The following is a 27,155-nucleotide window of genomic DNA, read 5'->3' as shown; positions in this document are numbered from 1 at the left end:
AAGAAGCCAAAGAAGCTCAATATTATAGTTAGCAGAGACGAGACCGCACCACAAAAAATGAAAGGACCCAGAGGGGACTGTGGTCCTCTCGTATGCTTGGCGTTGGAGCGTTTGATCACATGAAGTATAAAGTATCTACCTCCCACCGATAGAGATAGAGCTGCAGTAGGCTTGTGGTTTCGGCTTATAGAGATCTATATATACGAGACGTGCCTACCTGCATCCGCGTTATAAAAATGTCCATAAACAATTGGTAAGTTTATAGGCTTGTGGTTTGAAAATGTTTGGTTAAGTACCTAGAATTCAATAATTTGTTGTTTGTAGGTTTTAGATGTGTAGAAAGTGTTGTTTGAGCAAATGTTTGGTTTCTGCAGGTTAATCTCAGAAGTGAGCTGCGTGAAAATGATGTATGGCTGCAAAAGTTGATTCAATAGTAGATGAGGAAATAAGAATTATTGCTTATTTTTCGATTGTTTAATTGATTTGTAAAAGATGATTTGTAAAAGTTGATTTGTTTAATTGATGTGAACATAATTCTTATTTGTGTTTGTTTAATTGATTGAAATGTAATGGTTGATTTTGTTGATTTCAATCTGCATTATGTTGAAGGCAAAAATGACTATCGCAATGCGAAATGAAAATCGCAACGAGAGAATCGCAACGCGAAATGAAAATCACAACGACAAAATCGCAACGCGAAACTAAATTCGCATTGCGATTTTCATTTCGTTTTGCGATTCCCTCGTTGCGATTTTCATTTCGCATTGCGATTCTCTCGTTGCGATTTTCATTACGCATTGCGATAGTCATTTCCGTGTTGCGATAGACATTAAGATGATTGCGAACGTCATTTCCGTGTTGCGATAGTCAAATGATTGCCTAATAAGTGATAACAACTTAACAGATCATAGCAATTTTCAAACTCAAGTTACTAATACATGCCTAACTGAACATGTTAAAAGTTCACACATAAAATCCACATAATACAACGTTTGCATTTAAAAATCACCTAAGTTAACAGTCCCAAAAGGTGAAACCAGTTGTGATTGGGATTTTAAAGATGATTACGATTTTGATTGCCTTTTGCTTGACACCATATGAGCTTTGGATTTTGATGAGGATCCATATTTTGGTAGAGGAAAAGATGATTGTGATGGCACTGGTGATCCACATGTCAACCTTGTATGACCACTTTCCTTGCACCGACTACATGTCGATCTCTTCTTCTCTTCACCCTTAGACAGTATACGATCGTGACTTTTTGGTCGCCAGGTAGCCTTCTGTCCATGGCTGTGGCAAAACTGTTTGTAAGTCTGGTATGTCCCACTCAGAAGGATGTGGAATAGGGTAGACAATCTCGCCATAAGTCTGTCGATATACTTCTGTAGTGTAGCAATCCATAGCGTATGCGCTTGAATCATCTTGGTTTAGATGAAGAGAAACTTTTATAACATGGCCACACGGATAACCAGATGTTTGCCATTTTATACAACTACACGTCTTTGCATTTAGATCGACAAGCCCATTTAAGTTATTATCCAGTACTTCAAACAAAGTGTTTGAACATGGTTCAACTCTCCATGAAGTTGACTTCACAACACGTTTCGTTATCTTTTTTTATGTCCATGGTGTAACACGATGTTCCAATGTTCCTGTAAATTTAAATAAATAATACTTAGTAAAATATATGATAAGTTACGAATTTAAAGAAATAATACATGCATGGTTTCTTTTCTTGTAGTACCACTGTTGAATAGAGGCTCAAAAAAACTCCATTAACATAGTAATGAGTAATTTCCGGGAATGACGACTTAGAACGTTGATTGATTCTGCACTATTAGACATCATAAAACCATATCTTGCTCCAAGTTGATGTACTCTTGACCATCTTTCAAACCTGACATCTTCTAGTGTTTGAGCACACTGAGGCAAAACACGTCTTAAACAGTTTATATTCTTATTAAAATCCACTTCCCGATAAGCTTTTACAGCCTTCTAGTATGTCCATTTGTGATATTTTATACCAGCAGACCTTGATTTTAGATTTCTATACAAATGAACACCACAAAGTCCATGAAAAACATCTGGGAAACACCTTCTAACAGCGTTGTCAATTGAGTTTGCCCTATCGGATATGATTTTCAGATTGCGAATAGGACCTATGCAATCCCTAAGATGCCCCATAAACCATGTCCATGAATCAGAGGTTTCAGATTTTCCAACCCCGTAAGCTATTGGCAGTATCCCATTGTTAGCATCCATGGCTACTGCTAATAAGTTTACTCTAAGGTATCGACCTTTTAAATGTGCTCCGTCAACTATAATAACTGGGCGCATGCAATTAATAAACGAACGAATCTACAAAATCATATACACAATAAATATAATCATTTAAATGTGAAATGCATGTAACTAACAAAAATGAGTCAACAAAATTATATTGATTTACTAACCGCAGCACCAATGGCGATAAACAGCAACTCAAAGCGTCCATCTCTATCTGTTTTGATATGAGTTACCGACCCAGGATTTTTCAGCTTTAAATTGTGACAATAAGCCGGCAGTTGGGCAAACGATGCTTCTGGCGACCCCTCAACAATTCTAAGGCATAACATTTGGCTCTCCAAGCTTGAGAATATGAGATACTAATATTGAACCGAGCATTCATGTCAGTCATAATTTCATGTCCCCGATATACCCTACCATTCAAAAACATTAACTCAGCCAGAAAACCACCCAACACCTTTTTGTTTGCCTGTCTATGGTGAGGAAAAACTTGGGTTCTTGAACATGTATTTTTATCAATAAAAGTCCTAACTTGAAACATTTCGCAATCTTTTATCCTCTTTGCAATCATACGCCACATACAGTTTTTGTCAATCATACACCTTGTTTCGAAACGATCTTTGCTTGATTTGTTAACTTTTAGTTGATAGTCATCTTCCACACATTTCGTATACAAAGCTATCTTCAAGTCTTCCTTTGTATCAAAACAATCATCTTTCTTGATACGAATAATTTTTGTGTGACAATCAACTGCTATCTTTACCAACTCTTCTTCCGGTATCTGAAGTAATTCTGGCATATTCCAGTTATACTCCCGTGGCATTTTCTTCGGGGACTTTTCTTTGGGGATTTCTTCTTCTTCTTTTTCTTCTTCAGTGTTATATGAATTACAGAATGGATGTTCAACATGCTCATTTACAATCGTAACTTCCTCCTCATTATCATCAACAACATCTTCCTCGGCAACGGCTGTTTCATCATCAAAATTCGGGTATTGACCAATATCAAAATCATTACACGCAGGGTCTGTTTCTTCTTCTGAAAAATCATCAAAATCCGAGTATTGACCAAGATCAAAGTCCGGGTATTGACCAAGATCAAATTTCGAATATTGACTAGTACTTACAACTTTTGTTTTTGGCTCATCATCGTCTAACTGGTCAATACGAAAACCAGAATTTGGTGCTGAAAGTTGATTGGGATTTGGATTAGGGAAAGGTTGTGGGTTTTGAGATTGTATTTGGTATTGGAAATGTGGTGAAACAATATTTGCTTGGTGATGAAATTGTGGTGGAACCATTAAATTTTGAGCACCATAAACTGGGGTTGAAAAACTTAGTTGATTACTACCCGCTACTGACCCAACTTCACTACTTCTAGGTTCAACAACATACAATGTAACATCATCATTTGAAACACTAATGTAAGCAATGAATCGTTCAACATCTTCATTATCGGTTAACAAATAAACTTTACCATTTTTCTGATAAGATAGCCTAAATCCACTTAGGGGCTCTAAATTCAATTTATTTGCAACACGTAACATTAGAGTTTTGTAAGTTAACTTTTTTAATGACAGTTTTAGTTGAAGATTCATGGGTAAAGGCATATATTGTAAAACACCATGAACATTCTCCCATGACCCTCCAAAACAAAAATCTATCCAAACATGATCAACATTAGATGATTTCATTATTGTAAATTAATTTAGTAAACAAACGAGCTGCGAAACTAAAACCTGTTGCCGGATGGGGAAGGATATCGTTGGATATAGAAACGGATGTCGCCGAAGAGAGTGATAGATGGAGATGGAATGAGTTGCGATTTAGGGATTTAGGTTATGAGTTGTTGCTGCTGCGTATTTATATACCCAAAATATTTGTGTTGCGAAATTAAAACCTGTTGCGAATTCAGAAATCGAGTTGCGAATTTGAAATTGATTATTGCGATAGTCAGAATCTCGTTGCGATTTACTAAATCGCAATACGATTACGTAAATCGAAGTACGAATTAGGAAAATTGCAATGCGATTACGTAAATCGCAATGCGATTAGGAAAATCGCAATGCGGTTACGTAAATCGCAATGCGGTTACGTAAATCGCAATGCGGTTACGTAAATCGCAATGCGAATTAGGAAAATCGCAATGCGAATACGTAATCGCATTGCGATTTTCCTAATCGCATTGCGATTTTCCTAATTCGCATTGCGATTTACGTAATCGCGTAATGCGATAGTCAGAATCGCGTTGCGAATCTGGAAACTGATTTGCGATACCGGAGATCGCGTTGCGAATTATCGATCGCATTGCTATTTAGTTGGTCATTTTGGCAAATCCAAAAAAAAGTTGGTTAAAATCGTATATTATAAGGCATTTTTGGTCACTGAGGTTATTTTCTCTTATAAAAATAGCACATTTGATATTTAGTTATTTACATGTTTTATATAGCACTAATTAAATTTATTTAAATTTAAATAAACTAAAACATTTATTTAGTTGAATGTATATACATCTTGAAAATCCAAAAAACCTAATTTTCTATCATTCGTGTGCCGCTCATCTCTTTTTTTCATCTTTGTTGATCGACAGCGGCACAAACTTTAATATTGGTTGTCGACCGTCGGTATTCTTTATTTTCTTTTTATTTTCTATATCATATCTTTTTTTTATTTTTTTCAATAAGTCTACCTGTGTTGCACGTTTTCTTATACTTTTTGGTATTTTTTTTTGTTCTTTGGTCATTTTTATTTATCTTTTTTCTAAGAGTTGATTTGGCATCGCCACGACTGATCAAGATGACACTTATCTGATATCTTGTGATCTTCCCTACTTTAGACACTCGGATTGGATTTGGATACCCGATTTGCGTTCATGGATAGCTTTTCACGTCGCTGGAGTCTGATTTATGGTTTGACGGTGGTCTTTCAATAGCTTGATCCCCCTTTTGTTGTTCGTTTTCTAATGCAATCAGATATGTTTGTATCTATCTTTGTTCAAGTTTCTTGGTTAGATTTAATCTTTCCTTGTATGATCCTTATGTGATCTTAAGTTACTAGTTTTGTTTCAATGATTATAGGAAAATTTCCTAATTATATGCTTAATTTACGATTGTGATTGTAAATCTTTATTGTAATTTGAGATATTTTCTATTTTGAATAAAATTAGTTGATTTTATCAAAAAAATTAGTTGAATGTATATAATTAAATCAAAATAAAATTTTCATGTATATATCCAGATTATAATAAAAAAATTATTTAGGTGTTTGATTGCTTGCTTGGATAGGTGTTTGATTGCTTGGATAGGTGTTTCTAACCCTTCTTCAAGTGTCCTCAACTTATTTTTATATGTTTGAATGTTGTTGTGACAGTTTCTACCCGTTTGGAGTGTTTTGGAGCCGTTGGGATCAATTTTCGTGCAAAATAAAGCTGCTCAGAACAGATGGTATAAGTACTCCTAAAGGGAGTATCGGTACTACATTTGTTATATTTAAATCAACTAGTTGTTACTAACCATTGGGGCCTGATGTTATCTATACTATGCTCATGATATCGATACTACTATGTAGAGTAGTATCGGTACCCCTTTAGGTATCAGTACTATTTTTGCATTCTGGAATTTAAGCAATGTTGGTAGTATCGATACTACCTAGTGAGTATCGATATTTCCGTCCAAAAAAACGTTTTGTGCTCAATTCCACTTATAAATGGACTTTGAATTATTTTTGAAAACTTTGAAAAATTCTGAATAAATTCAATTCAAGTCCAAAAACATTTTTGCCTTAATTGTTATATCAAAATATAGTTCAACAATCTCCCCTTTTTTAATATAACAAAACATTTGAAAAATTGTTTTTGGCAAAACTCCCCCTTAATAAAATGTTTAATGAAAAATATATCAATTGTTGGAAAAATATGTGAAAATGTTCAACTCCCCCTTTTTCATTAAGAAATTGAATTTTTCAAACTCATTCTTCTCCCCCTTTTCGTTATATAAAAATTAATTCAACTTTAAAGTTCTAAAATAACTTTGGAGAGTAAGGGGATGCTTGTTTACCTCTTAATGGAACTATTCAGCGCGTTTGTTTCGCACCTCTGAATGATTCAGTGTTGACTGATTCAGCAAAACAGTGCTGAATGATTCAGTACAGAAGTACATTCTGAATCATTCAGAGCCAGTTATCAAACAACATGTCACATTCAGAGCCAAACCATTCAAAGCCTCTGAATCATTCAACATTTGAATCATTCTGCTCTTAATCATTATGAAGTAAACAAGCAGCCCCTAAGTGTTAAATTTTATCATAAAATCATTTGAAAAAATCAAAAGCTTCCCCTAAAAAAGTGCATTCCAAACAAAAATTAGCTTTAAAATCTTGACACTTAAACAAAATTGAATTTCAACAAAGAGTAACAAACAAGTTAGTAGCATATGAAATTCAATATATCCAAGTCTAAAATACTTTATGCAATACCAATAATTGAAATTAAGTACATATGCATAAAGCTTTCAAAAATGTTATGCATTTGAAAATTTTGATATCAATTGTTGGAGAGATATCTTTAACATTTAAAACACATGCATAAACATTTAAATTTAGGTCAAAAATTTAAAATTTGTAAAATCAAAGCATTTGAAAAGTTAATATCAATTGTTAGAGAGATATCATTTGCATTGAAAATCAATTTTGACCAAAATTCATTATGATGAACTAAAAATTATGAAAAATCATTAAAAATTTAAAATGTTCATCATAAAACTTTTTTATCATACATGAGATTAAAAACATTGCATACTCATTTAAAATCAAAATTCATGCATGCATAAACTAAATGAGCAACCAAATAACCAAAACAAAAGCATTAAGCTTAGAGGTTACCCATTCATTTTTCAAGTGTAGCTAGAACATCTCAATTTCTTCATTTTCATCACCATTGCTCCCACACACCTACAAGAGACATTTATTTGGATTTTTGTATCCGAATTGCTTTGGATCCTTGGACGTTAGTTTCAATGCCCCTTGTTACCTTAGGAACCCATACTTGTCTAATTTTAAAACATTTTACTTTCTTCAAAGGACAAGTATGTTCCTTGTGACCATGATAATGACAATGTGAGCATTTTGTCATTACGGAACTAGATGAATTATTTAAAATGATTTCTTTTTCTTTTGTTAAGCATTCAAGCTTAACTTTTAAATCAAAACATTCTTTTTCTTTCAATTTTCATTTGTGAAAGCTCTAAATCCTTTTTCAAAATTTCATTTTGGTTTTCAAAATCCATTTTAGCTTTCAAAATAAAATCATATTTAGAAATCAATTTCTTGTATTTGGAGTTCATGGTCTCAAACTCCGAAAATAATTCATCGTATGCATCTTGTAACTCATTAAAAGAATAAGAATTTAATTCATTTGAGTTAGTATATACCTTGGGCTCTTCACGAGCCATTAAGGACGCCACCTTTGTTGATTCTTCTTTCTTATTTCCATAAAGCTTTTCGAGCTTATTCCAAAGCTCCTTGACACTTGAACAAGAAGAAACTCTTTCATTTACTTTGAGACCAAATGCACAAAACAACATGTGCATAGTCTTGGCATTAAGTTGAGTTTTCTTTCGTTCTTAGGCACTCCACTCATTCTTCTTCTTCTTTGGAGAAGAGTAGCCGTTCTCGATTATCTCCCATGCATCAAGATCATTGGATTGGATAAATAGCTTCATTAATTTCTTCCAACGACGGTAGTTGGCTCCATTGAAATATGGAGGCTTGTTGATCGGTTGGGAGTCTTCCATGTGGAACGAGCCGGAGGTGGAAGTTATCTTCTCGATTGTGTCAAGAAACGGTAGAGCTTCTTCTAGGATCGTCTCAAGGTTGTTAAACCTTCTAATGAGTCAAGCTCTGATACTAATTGTTAGGATTTGAAGAGGCTCAATTGAACAATCGAAAATGTACAAAGATGGAAAAATTTGGCACAAGGATTTAAAGTGGTTTGACTTATCAACCAAGTCTGCATCCACTACATTAGCTCCTCACTAAGGATTTTCTAGCAAATTCACTAATTTGTTCTTTATTTTTAAAGGATCAAGAGATAACCTTTACAACTCTCTATATTTTGAATTTGCTAAGATAGAACCAAAACCCCTTTACAAAAGGTAAAAAGAAATAAAAAAAAATAAACCTCTCAAATGTAGGGTGTTTACAAGAATTTAACTCACACAAACATAATATTTTCAAGAGAAATGAAAATAAGAATGAAAAATTCTTCTCTTATGTTTGATTGCTTGGATAAATGTTTCTTACCCTTCTTCTAGTGTCATCAACTTGTTTTTATATGTTGGAATGTTGTTGTGACCGTTTCTAGCCGTTTGGAGTGTTTTGGAGCCGTTGGGGGATCAATTTTTGTGCAAATTAAAGCTGCCCATAACAGAGGGTATTGGTACTCCTAAAGGGAGTATCGGTACTACGTTTGTTATATTTAAATCAACTAGCCATTGGGGCCTGATGGTATCGATATTATGCTCATGATATCGATACTACGATGTAGAGTAGTATCGGTACCCCTTTGGGTATCGGTACCATTTTTGTATTCTGGAATTTGAGCAATATTGGTAGTATTGATACTACCTAGTGAGTATCGATACTTCCCTTACCTTTGGTATCGGTACCATATGAACAGTATCAGTACTGTTCATGAGGTATTGATACTGTAAGAATAGTATCGGTACTACTTGTCCATAAAATGTTTTGTGCTTAATTCCACTTATAAATTGACTTTGAATTATTTTTTAAAACTTTGAAAAACTTTGAATAAATTCAATTCAAGTCCAAAAACATTTTGCCTTAATTGTTATATCAAAATATAGTTCAACAACGCCCCACTAAGCAGTTTCTTCATCTCCTTACTCTGCACCGCCCATTAATAGAAGAATCATAAGGAACTATTTGATGTTTTAGTGACCAATTTATTATTTTTGAAATTTTAGTAGGAAAACAAAAATTTACTCAAACATTAGTGCCAATTTGTGTAGTTTACCCTTTTTAATTTTATATATTCATTGTGTCATATCATCATCCATTAAAAAATGTAACGACGATTAACCCCTCAGTGATCACATCTTAATTAAATAAAAACATAAGTGACCACATCTTTAATTAAATAAAAATGAAAGTGGCCAAATATCATATCTTTTAAAATAAGTAAAGAAAAGTAGATAAAATATAAACGAAATTGATCAATCATGTAGTTAACCCATTTATATATAATTAAAACCTAATAGACTATGTAGACACTCATTTTCGCCCGGAGTTATTTTGTTTTATATATTTTTGTTTTATTATATGTATATATATGTATATAGTAATATAGCTTGTGAAAATGTTTTTGACAAAATATAATATATAATTTTCAGAAAACGATTTTCGAAAATTTATATATTGTATAGTTTTGAAAATATTTTTAAAATATATATAATATATAGTTTTGAAAACGTTTTGAAAATATTTATATATTATATAGCTTTTAAAACGTTTTAATAACATTTTTGAAAAGTTATATAATATATACATTTAAAAACATTTTTGGGAAAATTATATAATATATAGTTTTTAAAAATATTTTTGAAAAATTATATAATATATACTTTTAAAAACATTTTTGGAAAAATTATATAATATATAGTTTTTAAAAAACATTTTTGAAAAATTATATAAAATATAGTTTTAAAAACATTTTTTGAAAACTTATATATAATATATAGTTTTGAAAAAAAATTAAAATATATTATATATTTTAAAAATATTTTTTGAAATATATGTCATATAGTTTTAAAACAAATTTTTTAAAAATATATATATTATATAGTATATCATATATATATATATATATATATATATAATATATATTTCGTTTTATTATGTTATTTATTTTTATTATTTATTTATTATTTACTCTTTTTTTTGTTAGGTCCAAATAATCCAATGGGTCTCAGTTGAGAGATATGGGCCTGATTCAGCCTGTCAAAGTTTAGGGTTTGGAATCCCTAAAGTGGTGCCAATCAATGCGTCACATGGGGGAGTCAAGGGGGCGCGCGAGGCCAACAGTCAACACCGAAACGATCGGCCAGAATCCTGGGACTGACCCATCCCAGGATGATCGACCACGACAACAACGACCCCCCTTTTTTCGGGACTCACAACGGTCGGTGGGGGATTATAAATACCATGATAATCGATCAGGAGCGGGGGAAGTGTCATCGAGAACCAGTAGAACGATCGAAACCATAAAACCACGGCCAACAACAATATCATCGAAAGCCATCGAACATCACAATAAACCAAGACAAACCATCGACACAGAGAACCATCGAGAACCAAGAACCAAAAACACAACAACCTAACCGTGAAAGCAAACACTAACATCAACACCGAACCACGGTGAACACAAAAGCAGTAAACACAAGCAGCCAAACCCACATGCAAATATAACACAAAAAGCAAAAACCAAGTGCGCGTCGGAACCAAGAAGAAATCACCGGAAAAAGCGAACGGTCATCGGAAAGGTGAGAAAAACCGAAGAGGTTTTTTAGATCTACGCCAGCATGGGTGGTTTTTGGTGTTTTGGGTCTCGGATTTGGGTGTACCGGCTTAAGGGAAGTATTTTTCTAAGGGGTAGGTTTTACCAGCCGCTGCGACCGGCAGCGGCGATCGTCAGTTGGCCACCGGAGTGGTGGCCATGTTTCCATCGAGTTTGAGAGAGTTTTGAGAGTTGGGAGAGATAGAATTTCTGAGATATAGTGAGAATGAAGGGGATAGAAGTGTTTTTGGGTATTTATATACCGATGACTAATGTGCAAATAAAAGATTTTTAAATCCTTTATGTCGTCCCTATAAGTTTGAGTCGTAATTCAATTTGGTCACCACTAATAAATTTGCCTCCAGATTTCTAATTTAATCAATTTAGTCCCTATTTATATTTTTATATTTTGTGAATTAGCCCCTAAATTTTTATTTTTTATTTTTTACTTTTACAGCTTTTTAATTCCGATTTAAGCCATTAATTTCAATTGGTCTCAATTTGATCCTCTAAGTTGTTACTCTTTTTATATTATTTAATTATTTTCTTTCTATTTTGTTTCTTCTTCTTTTTTGTTTTATTTGATATATATATATATATATATATATATTATTCTATTTTTATTTTATTTTATTCTTTTCCTTTGGGCTTTTCCTTTCTTTTATTTTTCTTATTTTTTTATTTATTTATTTAATTTAATTTAATTTTCTATTTAATTTTTAATTTTTATATTATATATATATATATTCCCTTAATTTATCGTTTATTTATTTTATTCCTTATTTATTTACGTATGTTTTTACTAACATTTTTGACTTTTTTTATTATAGAAGAGTTTCAATCGATTAAATGTAATTAATTCGAATCGAATATTTCAATTTTAATTTAAATTCTTGATTTTCGCAATTAAGACAACCGACAAATTAATTTGTACCGAAAGGGCGGTTCAAGGGTGTTAATCATTCATTGATTGTAACCGACTCTCGAACCCGACACGTTTCTGGTATAATGCAGATAAGGTAAGATGGTGTCCGACCCACCTAATTGTTTTTAAAAATGGTCGATGGCGACTCAAATTCGTTTAATCCAAGTCGAAGCCCAACCGAAAGACGGCCGCGATAAACTAATATTTTTTTAGTTGAATGTATATAAAAAATTTCGTGTATTTTACTCTGCGTTTGCATTCAGCCCAAAATTATTGTCCAATCGAATGGTTAGATCACTTTTCGTGTAACTTAGGGAAAATACGTCCCTATTTCCTTCTCCCACCTACTACCTTAGACTATTGTATAGTCTAAAATTTTATGGTATAATATTTTTGACGTATAATTATAATATAGATGATAAATCAAAACTATAATAAGAATTAAAATATTGATTCATTTAAAAGTTTTTTAGATGATAAATCAAACTCATATAATAATAATAGATCATTTTTTATTGTCTCTCGCTAGTACGAGTCTTTTAATATGTATTAAATATTTTTAATTTAAAATATAATATATATTTTTTTTAAATATTTCTCAAACATATGACTATAAATCCCATAAAAATATGAATTTGGAAATTCATAAGCAAATGAGTGCACTTTATATATCACCTTATTATACGATGTGTTAGGGTTTGTGAATAGTCCTTCAAATTATTCAAGATATGATTATATTTAGTCCTTCAAATTATTCGAGATATGACTATATTTTGTACAATTGATTCGGATGGTTTATGATGTTTCCTAAATATGTTCAGATATAAAATTCTTAAGTCTTGCCTAATAAAATAAGTATTTTGTACGTATAAATATTAATGATATATAAATGTAAGGTATAGAAAGCAGATTTAGTATGCATACAAGTACGAAATAAAAGTATATGACATGTGTACCAATTGTTGGTATATATATGAAATTAAAATCATGCTAGCTTTACTAATTCAACTACATGCACATGTTTAATTTGCCTCTGTACTTGCATGTTATATGTATAATTTATGATAGTTTAATAGTATTGATGTATGATGTCTGAGTAAATAGATATATTTCGAACAGTCTCAACGTGAAAATATATTTGTGTGGACGTATGATGTGACTGAAATATATATATATATATATATATATGTTTGACATGTTTATATATCTAAATAAATGAGATATGATTAAATCTTAAATATAAATAAATAACAATACACTTAAATGGATGGAAAATGAAAAAAAAAAAGTTTGATGCAAGAATTCAACTTTTAAATATGGTTGGAAAGTAAGGCCACAATAACTAGGGGCGGATGTAGGGGTGTAAACGAGCCGAGTCGAGTTCGAGTATTGCTGAGCTCGATTCGACTCGAACTCGAAATCCTGAACTGAAGCTCGTGAGCAGTTCGAAAAGGCTCGAAATGAATTTTTTTTCTTAAACTTAACTCGATTGAAGCTTAAAACTCACATTCGAATCTAAACCTTATATACATACTAATTTTCTATACCCTTGCACAAATCAACTCATTCCAGTAGTTAAAGGAATTGTTTTTATTCATAGATGTTACGGGTTCGAGTACCAACTACTGCAGTAGGGTGATTGAGTATTTATCATCAAATGGTTGAGAATATTTAAAATAAATACTACTTTGTAATCACATTAGCTTAATCAAATCATTTTTTTTAATTTTTTTTTATTTTTTAATAAATTATAATTTACCATTTTGACATTTATGATTTATTATTATTTTAAATTTTAACATTGTTGACTTCCATTATCTTCTCACACAGACGACCGTGATTCTCACTTATGTGTTAAATTTTGAGTTTTTCACGTTTTATTAGGGAAGTTCCTAATTAAGTAATTATGTTTTTATGATAGCCGCACGTAATGCCATCATAAGTTTTAATTCTGGTTTTAGTCCCTACATCATATTAATACTTAATATTTAATACCTCTATTTTGTACCATTTAATTCTTTTCTATCAATGCCATCTAAATCAATAACATTATTAGTTGTTTCTGTTAGAGTAATATTCATGTTCATTATTTTTTGATCTCATGATTAGGTGTTTAATAAATAAAAAAATTACAATAATTAAAGCCAATTTAAAATAAATGGATTAAATATTAAATTTAACATAATTAAAAGATATTTTTTAAATAATATGGTGAAAAAAAGGATGACGTACATAGAGTGTATGAAAATTATTTTCTCATTTAGGATGAAGTAAATTAGTGAAAATGATTGGATTACCTGACGTCTTTAACAGGGCCGTCTTGATCATTATCGACGCCCGGAGCAAAAATTAAAAAAGGTGTCCCTAAGCAATAGAGGCGTAATTAATTAATTTTAAAACTAAAGGATAAAAAAAACAATGCGCAGAACTATTACATAATAATAAATGATATGATCTCGATTATATGTTTCGAGTCATATATGTGAATGTCCGATCGTTATTCTAGTAAAAAAAAACCCCCGTAATGATAGCTTGAACTCTGAAATTACATAAATATAAACATAAGAAGGAAATGATATGAAATAATAATTGAAATGATGGAATGAAAAGAATGAGGAAGTTGTTTGAAGGTGATGGAAGAGTGATGGTTGTTGTGGTTTGATGATAATGAAAATAGATGGTGAAGTATGAATGGCGTTGTCGTGGCAAAGTGTGTAAGGATAAAGCAGATTGTGACCCGTTAGCTATTTGGAGCTAAGAACCAACAATATAAAAAAATTGGAATCGAAATGGTAGGGTATGGAACGTGACCCACTAGCTATATATGAGCTAAGAACCAACGCTATAACAAAAGGAAATGGATGAAGACTACAAGACTATCTTGAAGCCGATAAAGTTCTACAAGAGAACAAGAATGAAAGCAACCTCTCAAAGATGTTTTTATATATTCCAAAATGTGTCCCTACAAATGATCCCAAAGGTATCTATTTATTGTATTTCTAAGAAGCATATGAAAAGACTCACAAGATGAAAACATTCTCATCAATTTAGCAATAAAATGCACTTGAATGATTTGTCTTCTTATCTTCAAAGTTGGATGAATATTCTAGATCATTTTGGGGATGAATCTAGACAATTTGAAGCTGAATTTGGCCTTAATTTCGTCCAAGGGGTGGAAGACTCTTGCTATTCCATGCTGAAAATTGTCTTGATAAGTGAATTAAATCACCCTTCATTGCATGCTCCCTTGAAGAATATGAACAGCCCTTGAACTTAGATGATAACAATCAGCTTTGAATGCCTTTAATAGGTGAATTAAGAGTTCTTCAATGGCTTGTTACTTGGCTGAAGTTGAAAAGACTCTCCCTTGGCTCAAACTCATCCAAATCATCCATGCATAAAATTCCCGTATCAAAATTCCAGCCTGCACTGTCTTCAATAAATCGATCATATCTCAAGCTCCCGATATCGGATTAAGGTGATTCTAAAGGCGTTGGAAAGCTAAGAGATAGAGGAATGATGTCCAATTGATTTCTAGAACCAAACACATCTTTATCGCATCCAGAATTGGAAGACATTCTGACTGATATTCTTGCATATGATGAAACCATTTAACTTCTCTCATGCACCTAGACACAAAGGTGAACTTTATTCAATATTTAATTGAAAACATGCATGAAACAATTAAGAGTTAAAATAATAAAAGAACTAATTTGATGAATGAACTAGATGATTTAAATGCAATGCATGCTTGAATGAACAACACACTAATTAAATGCAATGAATGTTATGCAAACTTTAAATTCTCATGCAAATTCATGCATAAGCAAAGTAAAGTATTCCTCCCTTATTATTCCTTTTTCATCACGTTCCAAACGTGATGTAAACATACTCTCCATAGCTGCTTGAAATTCCTTAGCCCTTGCTCGTGTGATGGGGCCACTTGGGTACTTCTCCGGGTCTTTGCTATTGGCTATCATATCAGTCCCTCCCTCTTTAAAGCGATTTGTCCCCAAATCATCACCTATATCATAAGGAGACAAGTCAGCAACATTGAAGGTTGCACTGACATTAAACTCACCTGGAAGATCTAATTGATAGGCGTTGTCATTGATCTTCTTGACTATTTGGAATGGTCCATCTCCCCGAGGCAGTAATTTGGACTTTCGTTGTGCCGGAAACCTTTGTTTCCTCATGTGCAGCCACACCCAATCCTCTGGCTCAAAAGTAATTCGCTTACGACCCTTATTTTCTTGCTGCTCGTATTGCTTAGTTCGTTTTTCAATGTTCTCCCTTACTTGTTGATGAAGCTTCTTAACAAACTCAGCTTTGTTAAGTCCATCTTTATTCACAATTTTATCAGCAGGTAATGGTAACAAGTATATCGGTGTTAATGGATTAAACCCATACACCACTTCGAAAGGCGTACGCCCCGTAGTAGTATGGATTGAACGGTTGTATGCAAACTCCACATGTGGTAAACTCTCCTCCCATGTTCTCAAATTCTTCCGAATGATAGATCGAAGTAACATGGAAAGTACTCGATTCACCACTTCAGTTTGACCATCCGTTTGAGGGTGGCAAGTGGTGGAGAATAGTAACTTAGTACCAATCTTACTCCATAGGGCTCTCCAAAAGTGGCTTAAGAACTTCACATCCCGATCAGACACAATAGTTCTTGGTATACCATGTAGCCTTAAAATTTCCCTGAAAAACAAAGTAGCAATATGTGAGGCATCATTAGTTTTGTCACAGGGAATGAAATGAGCCATTTTGGAAAATCTATCAACAACTACAAAGATGATGTCTTTGTTGTTCTTTGTGCGAGGAAGCCCTAGCACAAAATCCATTGAAATATCCATCCATGGTGCTTCCGGTATGGGTAGTGGTGTGTAAAGTCCATGTGGCATGACTTTAGATTTGGCCTTCTTGCAAGTAATGCAACGCTCACATAACCTTTCCACATCTCGTTTCATTTTGGGCCAATATAGATGTTCTTGAAGTATAGCCGAAGTCTTTGTTATCCCAAAATGTCCCATTAATCCTCCTCCATGGGCTTCCTTAGTGAGCAATTCTCGCATGGAACCTTGAGGGACGCATAATCTCCCTTCCTTGAATAGAAAACCATCATGCTTAAAGTATTTATCAATCGTCCCTTTCTCACAAGCTTTATAAATTTCCCCAAAATCAGAGTCAGAAACATATAAGTCTTTAATAAAAGTAAAACCCAACAACTTAGATTCCAAAGTGTTTAAAAGAACATACCTTCATGACAATGCATCGGCAACTATATTCTCCTTACCTTTCTTGTAATTGATAACATATGGAAAAGTTTCAAGAAACTCTACCCATTTGGCATGCCTTTTGTTGAGTTTATGCTTCCCCCAAATATGTTTCAACGCCTCATGATCGGTGTGAATGATGAACTCCTTAGGCCAAAGGTAGTGTTGTCATGTTTCCATTGCCCTCACAAGAGCATACATCTCTTTGTCGTAGGTAGGATAGTTAATCGTAGCTCCACTTAATTTCTCACTAAAATAGGCTATAGGACGTCAACCTTGAGACAAGACTGCTCCAATTCCTACACTTGATGCATCACATTCAATTTCAAAAGTTAAATTAAAATCAGGTAGAGCAAGTAAAGGGGCATGTATTAAACAATCTTTAATTCTATTAAAGGACTTCTCTTGATCTTCCCCCAAAAGAATTTAGAATTCTTCTTAATAACACTTGTTAGTGGGGCGGCTATGATGCTGAAGTTTGGGACGAATCTCCGATAAAAACTTGCAAGTCCATGGAAGCTCCTAACTTGAGAAATGCTTGTTGGTCGTGGCCACTCTTCAATGGCTTTAACCTTCTCTTTGTCAACCTCCAAACCTTCAGAACTCACAATGAAACCTAGGAAAACAACCCTGTCAGTACAAAACGTACATTTTTTGTAAATTAGCAAACAATTTTTCCTTCCTCAAAACAAGTAAAACTGACCTCAAATGTTAAACATGTTCTTCCATGGTTTTACTATATATTAGAATGTCATCAAAATAAACCACACAAAACTTACTCAAGAATGGCCTAAGAACATGATTCATTAACCTCATAAATGTGCTTGGTGCATTAGTTAAGCCAAAAGGCATAACCAACCACTCATAAAGACCTTGCTTCGTTTTGAATGTTGTTTTCCACTCATCACCTTCCCGCATTCGTATTTGGTGGTAACCACTCTTAAGATCAATCTTCGAAAAGAGGTTAGAACCGCTAAGCTCATCTAACATGTCATCTAAGCGAGGAATAGGGTGACGATACTTTACTGTAATTTTGTTTACCGCTCGACAATCCACACACATGCGCCAAGTTCCATCCTTCTTTGGCACAAGTAGAACCGGCACGGCACATGGGCTAAGGCTTTCCCTCACGTAGCCTTTTTTAATCAACTCAGATACTTGCCTTTGTAATTCCTTAGTTTCTTCGGGGTTGCTTCGGTATGTTGGTCGGTTTGGAATGACGGCACCAGGAACAAAGTCTATTTGATGTTCTATGCCACGAATAGGTGGCAACCCACTTGGTATTTCTTCCGGAAATAGGTCATCAAACTCCTGCAATAAAGACACAACAAAAGCAGGCAAATTTTAATCAAGGTAGTTAGTGTTAAAAAAAATTTCCTTGTACATGAGCACAAGTGCTTCCTTTGCCGTCATTAAACACCTTTTCAACTCTCTCTCTTTAGAAAGAATGATAATTTTCCTTCCCTCATTTTGATCACACTCTTTTGCTTTTACCTCCATTTTGGTCTCTCTCTCTTTGGCTTTTTCAAATTTTCCTCTCAATTGAATTTGGTCTTCATGTATTTGCTTTGGTGAAAGTAGAGCTAAAGTGATCTTCCTTGCCTCATGGGTGAATGTATACCGGTTGGTATAACCGTCATGGATCACTCGCCTATCAAATTGCCAAGGCCTTCCAAGTAGTAAATGGCTTGCGTGCATTGGTACAACATCACATAACACCTTGTCTTTGTACTTCCCTATGGAGAAAGCAATTCGAACTTGTTTGGTCACCTTTAGTTCTCCTCCATCGTTGAGCCTATGGAGAAAGCAATTCGAACTGTTTGGTCACCTTTAGTTCTCCTCCTCGTGAGCCATTACAGTTATAAGGTGTGGATGCTTTGTTGTGCCAAGCCAAGTGTATCTACCATAAGGTACTAGCAACATTAGTGTAACTACCTCCTCAATAAACAAAGCATACATTTCCTCCAACGTGGCAGCGAGTATGGAAGATATTTTCACGTTGTTCATCTCCTCCATTGGATTGCATGTTTAGACCCCTTTTGACAACAAGGACCTCTCATTCCACGGCATGCTCTAATTCTTCCATATCAATAGTAGCATCTTCATTCTCATCATCTTCTTGTTCCGATTCAACTTCTCCATCATCTCGAAGAAGCATGGTGTTGCGATTTGGACATTGGCTTGCAATGTGTCCACGCCCCAAACACTTAAAACATTATATGTCACGAGAACGATTTGGAGTGGCGGCGGTCTTACCCTTTCTGGTTTCGGCAATGGGCTTACTTCCTTTGAGCGGTCCTCCTCTTTCGTGGGATGGCAATGGAGGAGTCTTTCTTGTATGAACTTTGCCCCCATTTTGAAGTTGCACTCCCATAAGATCGTGTGGCACCCTTCCTTTTGAGTTGTTTTTCTACCTTTATGGCCATATGCAACATGTCTTCCATCTCCACATAATGTTGCAACTCAACAACGTTCGCAATGTCCGGATTAAGTCCAGCTAGGAATCTTGACATTGTGGCTTCTCGATCCTCATCGATGTTGGCTCGAATCATGGCCACCTCCATCTCTTTGTGATAATCTTCAACACTTCGGTTACCTTGTGAAAGGTTTTGAAGACGGTTGAATAACTCTCGATGGTAGTGGGTTGGAATGAATCGCCTTCGCATCACTGCTTTCATTTCATCCCATGTAGTGATAGGATGTTCTTCATTGCGTCTCCTACTTGATGTCAATTGATCCCACCATATTAGTGCATAATTCATAAACTCAAGGGCAACGAGTTTTACCTTCTTGAGTTCGGAATAATCATGGCACCCGAAGATGTGCTCTACCTTCTTTTCCCATGCTAAGTAAGCCTCGGGATTCGTCTTGCCTTGGAATGGTGGAAATGGAAATCTTGATATTAACAAGATTATCACCCATTAATGGATGAAACCTTTGGGGCCTTATACCTCGATTTCCCATTCTTTGTTGTGATGCACGATCTTCTTCTGGTCTTTTCACTTCTTCATTTCCTCCTTGATTGACATCTTCTTGCTCTCGAAATCCTTGAGTACGCTCTTCTTCAATACGGTCAATACGTTCATGGAGAGGTTCCAACTCTTCCCTCAAAATCCTAGTCAATTCACGCACCATGGCTTGCATTTGTAGGTTTGGTTCAACGGTACCTGTAACTTGAGAATTGTCTCCCGAATGATGAGACATAATTAGTAATAAAACAATAACCTCACACACAAAAAAACCTCACCAAACACTCCAAGAAAAATCACTCTCACTCGTGTTTCACTCGGGATGGCTTTTACCCTTAATGATCACTCTTGCCTTTTACCACTCGTGCTTTGATTTCAAGTCCTTTTGGGAACTTTCTCAAGGCTTACAAGGTCTAGTGGACTTCGGCTGAAACAATTATGGTTTGGTAGTAACGATAGTGAAAAGAATTGGCTACAAGGAAAAGAGATGGTAAGCAAAGGTAACAAAAATTGAACAATTGAATATAAAGATGAAGTAAATATAAATTTTTTTTCTTTAAAGATGAAAAGAATTACTCCCTCCCTCTTTAAACTTTTTTTTTCTTTTTGACTTTTTTTCTTTTTGATTTTGTACTGACCCGGAAGAGAGAAAAAATGATACACTTACTGAATCGACTAGCTCTGATACCAAATGATATGATCTCGATTATATGTTTCAAGTCATATATGTGAATGTCCGATCGTGATTCTAGTAAAAAAAAACCCCCGTAATGATAGCTTGAACTCTGAAATTACATAAATATAAACATAAGAAGGAAATTATATGAAATAATAATTGAAATGATGGAATGAAAAGAATGAGGAAGTTGTTTGAAGGTGATGGAAGAGTGATGGTTGTTGTGGTTTGATGATAATGAAAATAGATGGTGAAGTATGAATGGCGTTGTCATGGCAAATGGTGTTGTTGTGGCAAACTGTGTAAGGATAAAGCGGATTGTGACCCGTTAGCTATTTGGAGCTAAGAACCAACAATATAAAAAAATTGGAATCGAAATGGTAGGGTATGGAACGTGACCCACTAGCTATATATGAGCTAGGAACCAACGCTATAACAAAAGGAAATGGATGAAGACTACAAGACTATCTTGAAGCCGATAAAGTTCTACAAGAGAACAAGAATGAAAGCAACCTCTCAAAGATGTTTTATATATTCCAAAATATGTCCCTACAAATGATCCCAAAGGTATTTATTTATTGTATTTCTAAGAAGCATATGAAAAGACTCAAAAGATGAAAACATTCTCATCAATTTAGCAATAAAATGCACTTGAATGATTTGTCTTCTTATCTTCAAAGTTGGATGAATATTCTAGATCATTTTGGGGATGAATCTAGACAATTTGAAGCTGAATTTGGCCTTAATTTCGTCCAAGGGGTGGAAGACTCTTGCTATTCCATGCTGAAAATTGTCTTGATAAGTGAATTAAATCACCCTTCATTGCATGCTCCCTTGAAGAATATGAACAGCCGGGTGGAAGACTCTTGCTATTCCATGCTGAAAATTGTCTTGATAAGTGAATTAAATCACCCTTCATTGCATGCTCCCTTGAAGATATGAACAGCCCTTGAACTTAGATGATAACAATCAGCTTTGAATGCCTTTAATAGGTGAATTAAGAGTTCTTCAATGGCTTGTTACTTGGCTGAAGTTGAAAAGACTCTCCCTTGGCTCAAACTCATCCAAATCATCCATGCATAAAATTCTCGTATCAAAATTCTAGCATGCACTGTCTTCAATAAATCGATCATATCTCAAGCTCCCGATATCGGATTAAGGTGATTCAAAAGGTGTTGGAAAGCTAAGAGATAGAGGAATAATGTCCAATTGATTCTAGAACCAAACACATCTTTATTGCATCCAGAATTGGAATACATTCTGACTGACATTCTTGCATATGATGAAACCATTTAACTTCTCTCATGCACCTAGACACAAAGGTGAACTTTATTCAATATTTAATTGAAAACATGCATGAAACAATTAAGAGTTAAAATAATAAAAGAACTAATTTGATGAATGAACTAGATGATTTAAATGCAATGCATGCTTGAATGAACAACACACTTATTAAATGCAATGAATGTTATGCAAACTTTAAATTCTCATGCAAATTCATGCATAAGCAAAGTAAAGTATTCCTCCCTTATTATTCCTTTTTCATCACATTCCAAACGTGATGTAAACATACTCTCCATAGCTGCTTGAAATTCCTTAGCCCTTGCTCGTGTGATGGGGCCACTTGGGTACTTCTCTGGGTCTTTGCTATTGGCTATCATATTTGGATCTTTGGGGTTTAATTAGTAAGATTAAATAAAAAAAAAAGTTAACGTTACTGAAGATTTGAAGAAGTTTTAGAGTTAATTTAAGGAGAAGAAATTCATAACTAAATGAAGTGAGAGAAAAATGTTGAAGATTGGTGGAGTCGTGGAGTTAAATTGGTTCGCATTTATTGGATCTTTGGGGTTTAATTAGTAAGATTAAATAAAAAAAAAAGTTAACGTTACTGAAGATTTGAAGAAGTTTTAGAGTTAATTTAAGGAGAAGAAATTCATAACTAAATGAAGTGAGAGAAAAATGTTGAAGATTGGTGGAGTCGTGGAGTTTAAATTGGTTCGCATTTATTATTTTTTTAATTGTAATTTTTTATTTTTCTTAAAAGGTGGGACCCCTCAAAGAGGGGGCCAGAGCCATCGCTCTTGTTGCTCCTGTTAGGAGCCAGCCCTGATCTTTAAGAAAACGTATGAAAGATACAACGTCTTCTAAATTGATACTCTACTAAAATTAACATTCAAAGAACATATATCCTAAAAAATGTCGTATATTCTAAACATCTTTCTAAAAACATCAAATAATACGATCAATTCCCCCCATTCGTTATTCATTCCATCTTAACTAATTTCTTTAATACTCATAGAGATAATTCTTTTTTGTCTTAATACAAAAATAAGTGCTTAAAGTATACATAAAATTGACTTAAAATATCTTTAGAACAAATATTATCACTTATAATCATCTTAGATTAAAAAAAAGTATATGCTTGTTGAAGTGAAACATGCATGCCCTAATATGCTATGGGTCTTATAGAATTTAGGCATACTTTTGGGTATGGTGGATGTGATAAAAGGGGTCCCAACAAACCCTTATGGTGATTTTGAGGTGGTTCCCCAACTGAGCACAAGTGAGCATGTACATTGGCGGACAAGCCCTCTATTGGGGTTGTTGGACTAAGAAAGATACCAAGGGGTCGAGGCCCACACTCCACAGTTTAAAACTATTTTTATTTTTAAGGCATATTATCAATATTAAATCTCAATTTCTGAATGAATATTTTTAAAAAAATATATATATTTTAATTTTTAATATTTTAAATTTTATTAAAATGATTCTTGTTAGATAAAAGTTTATTTTTGTTATTAATGATCAACGTATGTCAAATATGATTTTTCACATATATTATATTATTAATGTAATATATACAATATCATTTAAGGTGATAACATGAATATAGTACATCAGTTACTATGATGACAACACATGTATTATGTTATCTAATATAAAAACATGACATATATAATGTTATATAAGGTAATGATATCACATGTATAGTGTCATTCAAGGTGACGACGTGAATATCATATCATCTAAGGTGATGATATGATACATACATATTATGTGCTATGTTTATGTGAAAATCTTACATTTAATAATATGTATTGACAATGAACCAATTAATTGATATCATTTTAATTTTAATTTAAAATATAAGAATTTAAATATTTCTAAAGAAAAAAATAAAGAATTAAAATAATAATTTCAATAAATGGTTTTTTTAAAAGAATAATTTTTATAAATGTTTAAAGACAAATTTTGATAATTATGTATATTTTTAAAGAGAATTCCATAAACACCATTAACCACATAAATACATACGCCACCTCCTGGGCGTAAACTAGTTCACGGCTTTTGTTGGTTTGCGTTTCGGGGATTTCTGCCACAAACACCATTAACCACATAAATACATACGCCGCCTCCTGGGCGTAAACTGGAAAACAGAATCCCATACAGAAATTCGATCATCTTTGAAGTTTTAGCAAGAAGAAGAGGTTATTAATCTCAAATCTATTTGATTGTTAGTATTTCAAGTCCACTATTCCAAATCAAAATCAAATTTGATTTGGAGATGCAAGTCGTAGTTATTAGCCCTACATATTGCTGCAAGCCCCATCAAGAACCCTCCTCTTCTCGTGCCATAACCTCCAAGGTTCGTATCTCTCTACTTGGGTTATTTTCTAAATGTTTAATTCAATTTTTTTCGGATTTTTAATGTGATTTTCTGATTTTTTTTTTCCCAGCCATCTAGCTTATTTGGCGTCCGCTTCTTGCTCGCGAAAGGGCGTAATCCTGCGCCGCGCTGCTCATGGCGTAGGCAAGGTCCGTTTTGTTCGTTCCAATTTGATTGTTATAATCTTAGGTTATTCTTGGAATCTGCTGCCTTTTTTTTCTTAGAGAAAATTATCTCGTTGCAGTTGCTTGAATGTTGAACTTAGCTCTGTGCACCTATTTAGGATAGTAGGAGCTGGCTCTTATTATTTTTCAATTTTTTTTAATTTTAAAAATATACAATTAATTGCGAATTGCTTTATTTGTTCTTCTTCCTCCGAATTTCTGGGATTGATTATGTTAAGAAATTTTATTATATTATTTTCTTTAGTTAAATATATGGTTTATCACCATATGTCAGACGCGATAAGTTTCTAGTTTCAAAAAACGTTCCGAAAATGTGATTTCGTCCGCGATATAGTGGTTTTGCCGCCGGCCGAGTTACCCGCTACACCCGCAATAGCGCCCGCGACAGTCACAATCACGGTAAACCCGAAATGACCGAAAACGCGACCGCGACCGTAATTTGAAACCCTGGTTTCTATCATGTTTATTGCATGGTTTTTGAAAAGTTAAATACCTTTTTGATTTAGATAGTTTATGTATTCTTCCTATTTCCATTTGAATCGTTGAATCTCTAAACATGTTCCAAATCTTAAAAGCTTGCTTTGTTTTGAGTTCATGCAGTTGTAAAGGCTGTCGCAACTCCTGATCCAGCCTTGGAGTTGCCATTGACAGCGGAGAATGTAGAGAGTGTGTTGGATGAAGTTCGACCATATCTGATTGCCGATGGGGGGAATGTGGCATTGCACGAGATTGATGGTAATGTTGTGCGGTTGAAGCTCCAAGGAGCGTGTGGCTCTTGCCCAAGTTCTGTGATGACGATGAAGATGGGTATTGAAAAACGTTTAATGGAAAAGATACCTGAAATTGTTGCTGTGGAACCAATAACTGATGAAGAAACTGGCCTTGAGCTGAATGAAGAAAACATTGAGATGGTAATTTCATTTTAACATTATTAGCTCTTGAAACTTATGTTGTTTTCTTTTCATTACTACCATATAAAGAGAGGTTTTTTTCTCTCTCTTCATATTTTAACTTTCCACTAGGGAAAAAGGGAGTGAGAGAATGAGCCAAAATGGTAAAGGAATATTTTTCTCTTGAAATCTTTTAAATCAATGGAAGCAGTAAGCTGGGATATGATTATGAACCTTGATGACATAGACATGGATGTAAGCACCATAGCTCAAGATTTGTTTCAAATCTTTGAGGATAACTGTTTCCATTCTTTACCTGAAGAATGTTAAAATATTTTTGTGGTGAAAAGTAGTTTGAATTTCTATTTTCTGGCTAACTTTTGATGGTACTTGCTCAAAGTTTAACACCTCTCCTGAGTACTGCTTACTGTGGGTATATGTAGTTTTATCTAAATGACTGTAACTGGGTCCATGTATGGTTTTTTTTTTGTGGTCAACTTATTTTTCTTTATTAGTCAAGTCTTGGCTAGCTAGCCTTTATTACTTTCCCAAAACCAAATTCGATGATTGAATATTTGGATGCATATAAAGAGTTGAAAGATTAGTCTAGCTCTTTTATATTAAGGGCCATGGATTTAAGATGATTGTACAAAAGCATTTCTGTAATGTTGTTTCAGCACTATGTAATGGTTTTTGCTGGTCAAAACATCAAGTACGTCAATGAGAACAGATATATCCGAGGATGATATAAATTTAGGGCCAAGATGGTTATTGCTGCCATGCATTGACATAGTAACACAGTAGAGATTATGTTCCCTTTTTGTTGAGTTTTCTGACCCATTCTATTTATTTTAAATACCTGATCAATGTATAACATTATTTTGATGGTTGTTTGATCTGGTTTTGCATTCTATTTACAACCATTCGGTACTTTTTTCCATGAACTGTTTGGTGTATGCACTATGCATCCCTTTGTTTGTTAATTAAATACTCGAGTTAAATATTGCGCATCGAGTATCTTGGCTTGCACTTGAAGTAATTATGAATTTACATATCATGTCAGGTACTTGAAGAGATTAGGCCCTACCTGGTCGGGGCAGCGGGTGGATCTCTTGAACTAGTCGCCATCGAGGAGCCAATAGTGAAAGTTCGAATCACGGGTCCTGCCGCGGGGGTCATGACCGTGAGAGTGGCTGTTACACAAAAATTGCGAGAGAAAATTCCGAGCATTGCAGCGGTTCAACTACTGAGTTAAGATTCAAGGAAATTTCGATCCACGACAGGGGTTTCCCAAATAAAGTATTGATTGTTAGGCTTGTAAAACACTTGTATGAACATGAATTTCATTTCCTGATGTATAGCATTAATATGATCTTATACTTTAGTGGATAATTTTCTTCACATAGATTGCCGTTCAATTTTCGTTTGCTTGAGGATAATTTTTGTGGCGGAGGATAATGAATTAAAGGATAAATTATGTACTTAGTCGTTCAATTCCCGTAATTTTGTTTTAGTCACTTAATTATATTTTTAAAAGTATATTTAATGTTATATATTTAGTTTCATTTTGGTTATCTATCGTTAAAAAATAAACAGATTTATTAACATGATGATTTTTATCTTTTTCTAAAGATGACGTGACATCATTTTATGATTTTATGTCATTATCACTATTAATATTTTAACGATGATCAAAAGGAGATACAT

At 33.8% G+C, this 27,155-nt stretch overlaps 1 protein-coding gene across 2 annotated transcripts; it reads left to right on the top strand.

Annotated features, from left to right (window-relative positions):
- The first annotated feature begins 5,036 nt into the window (after positions 1 to 5,036).
- LOC120203498 (nifU-like protein 2, chloroplastic) lies at positions 5,037 to 26,837 on the top strand. Of its 2 annotated transcripts, none has more exons than XM_039203778.1 (5): positions 5,037 to 5,051; positions 24,183 to 24,352; positions 24,444 to 24,522; positions 25,159 to 25,469; positions 26,512 to 26,837. In XM_039203778.1, the coding sequence occupies exons 2-5, from the start codon at positions 24,272 to 24,274 to the stop codon at positions 26,701 to 26,703; spliced, it is 663 nt and encodes a 220-aa protein (XP_039059709.1). In that variant the 5' UTR covers positions 5,037 to 5,051; positions 24,183 to 24,271; the 3' UTR covers positions 26,704 to 26,837. The 2 variants fall into 2 exon arrangements, with proteins under 2 accessions (XP_039059709.1, XP_039059710.1); XM_039203779.1 differs by lacking the exon at positions 5,037 to 5,051 and adding an exon at positions 22,819 to 22,829 and having other exon boundaries at positions 24,187 to 24,352.
- Positions 26,838 to 27,155: the final 318 nt, after the last annotated feature.

This window comes from Hibiscus syriacus, unplaced genomic scaffold, assembly GCF_006381635.1.
Source record: "Hibiscus syriacus cultivar Baekdansim isolate YM2019G1 unplaced genomic scaffold, ASM638163v2 tig00009942_pilon, whole genome shotgun sequence".
In the NCBI taxonomy this organism is placed as follows: Eukaryota; Viridiplantae; Streptophyta; class Magnoliopsida; order Malvales; family Malvaceae; genus Hibiscus; species Hibiscus syriacus.
The sequence above is the reverse complement of the archived record's forward strand: the minus strand, read 5'-3'. Positions and strand labels throughout refer to the sequence as shown.

Excerpts from the sequence above, each read along its gene's own strand:
- LOC120203498 (XM_039203778.1), top strand. The coding sequence starts at position 24,272 with ATGCAAGTCGTAGTTATTAGCCCTACATATTGCTGCAAGCCCCATCAA. Across the intron at positions 24,523-25,158 it reads CTGCTCATGGCGTAGGCAAG|TTGTAAAGGCTGTCGCAACT; the intron begins GTCCGTTTTGTT and ends GAGTTCATGCAG. Across the intron at positions 25,470-26,511 it reads ATGAAGAAAACATTGAGATG|GTACTTGAAGAGATTAGGCC; the intron begins GTAATTTCATTT and ends ATATCATGTCAG.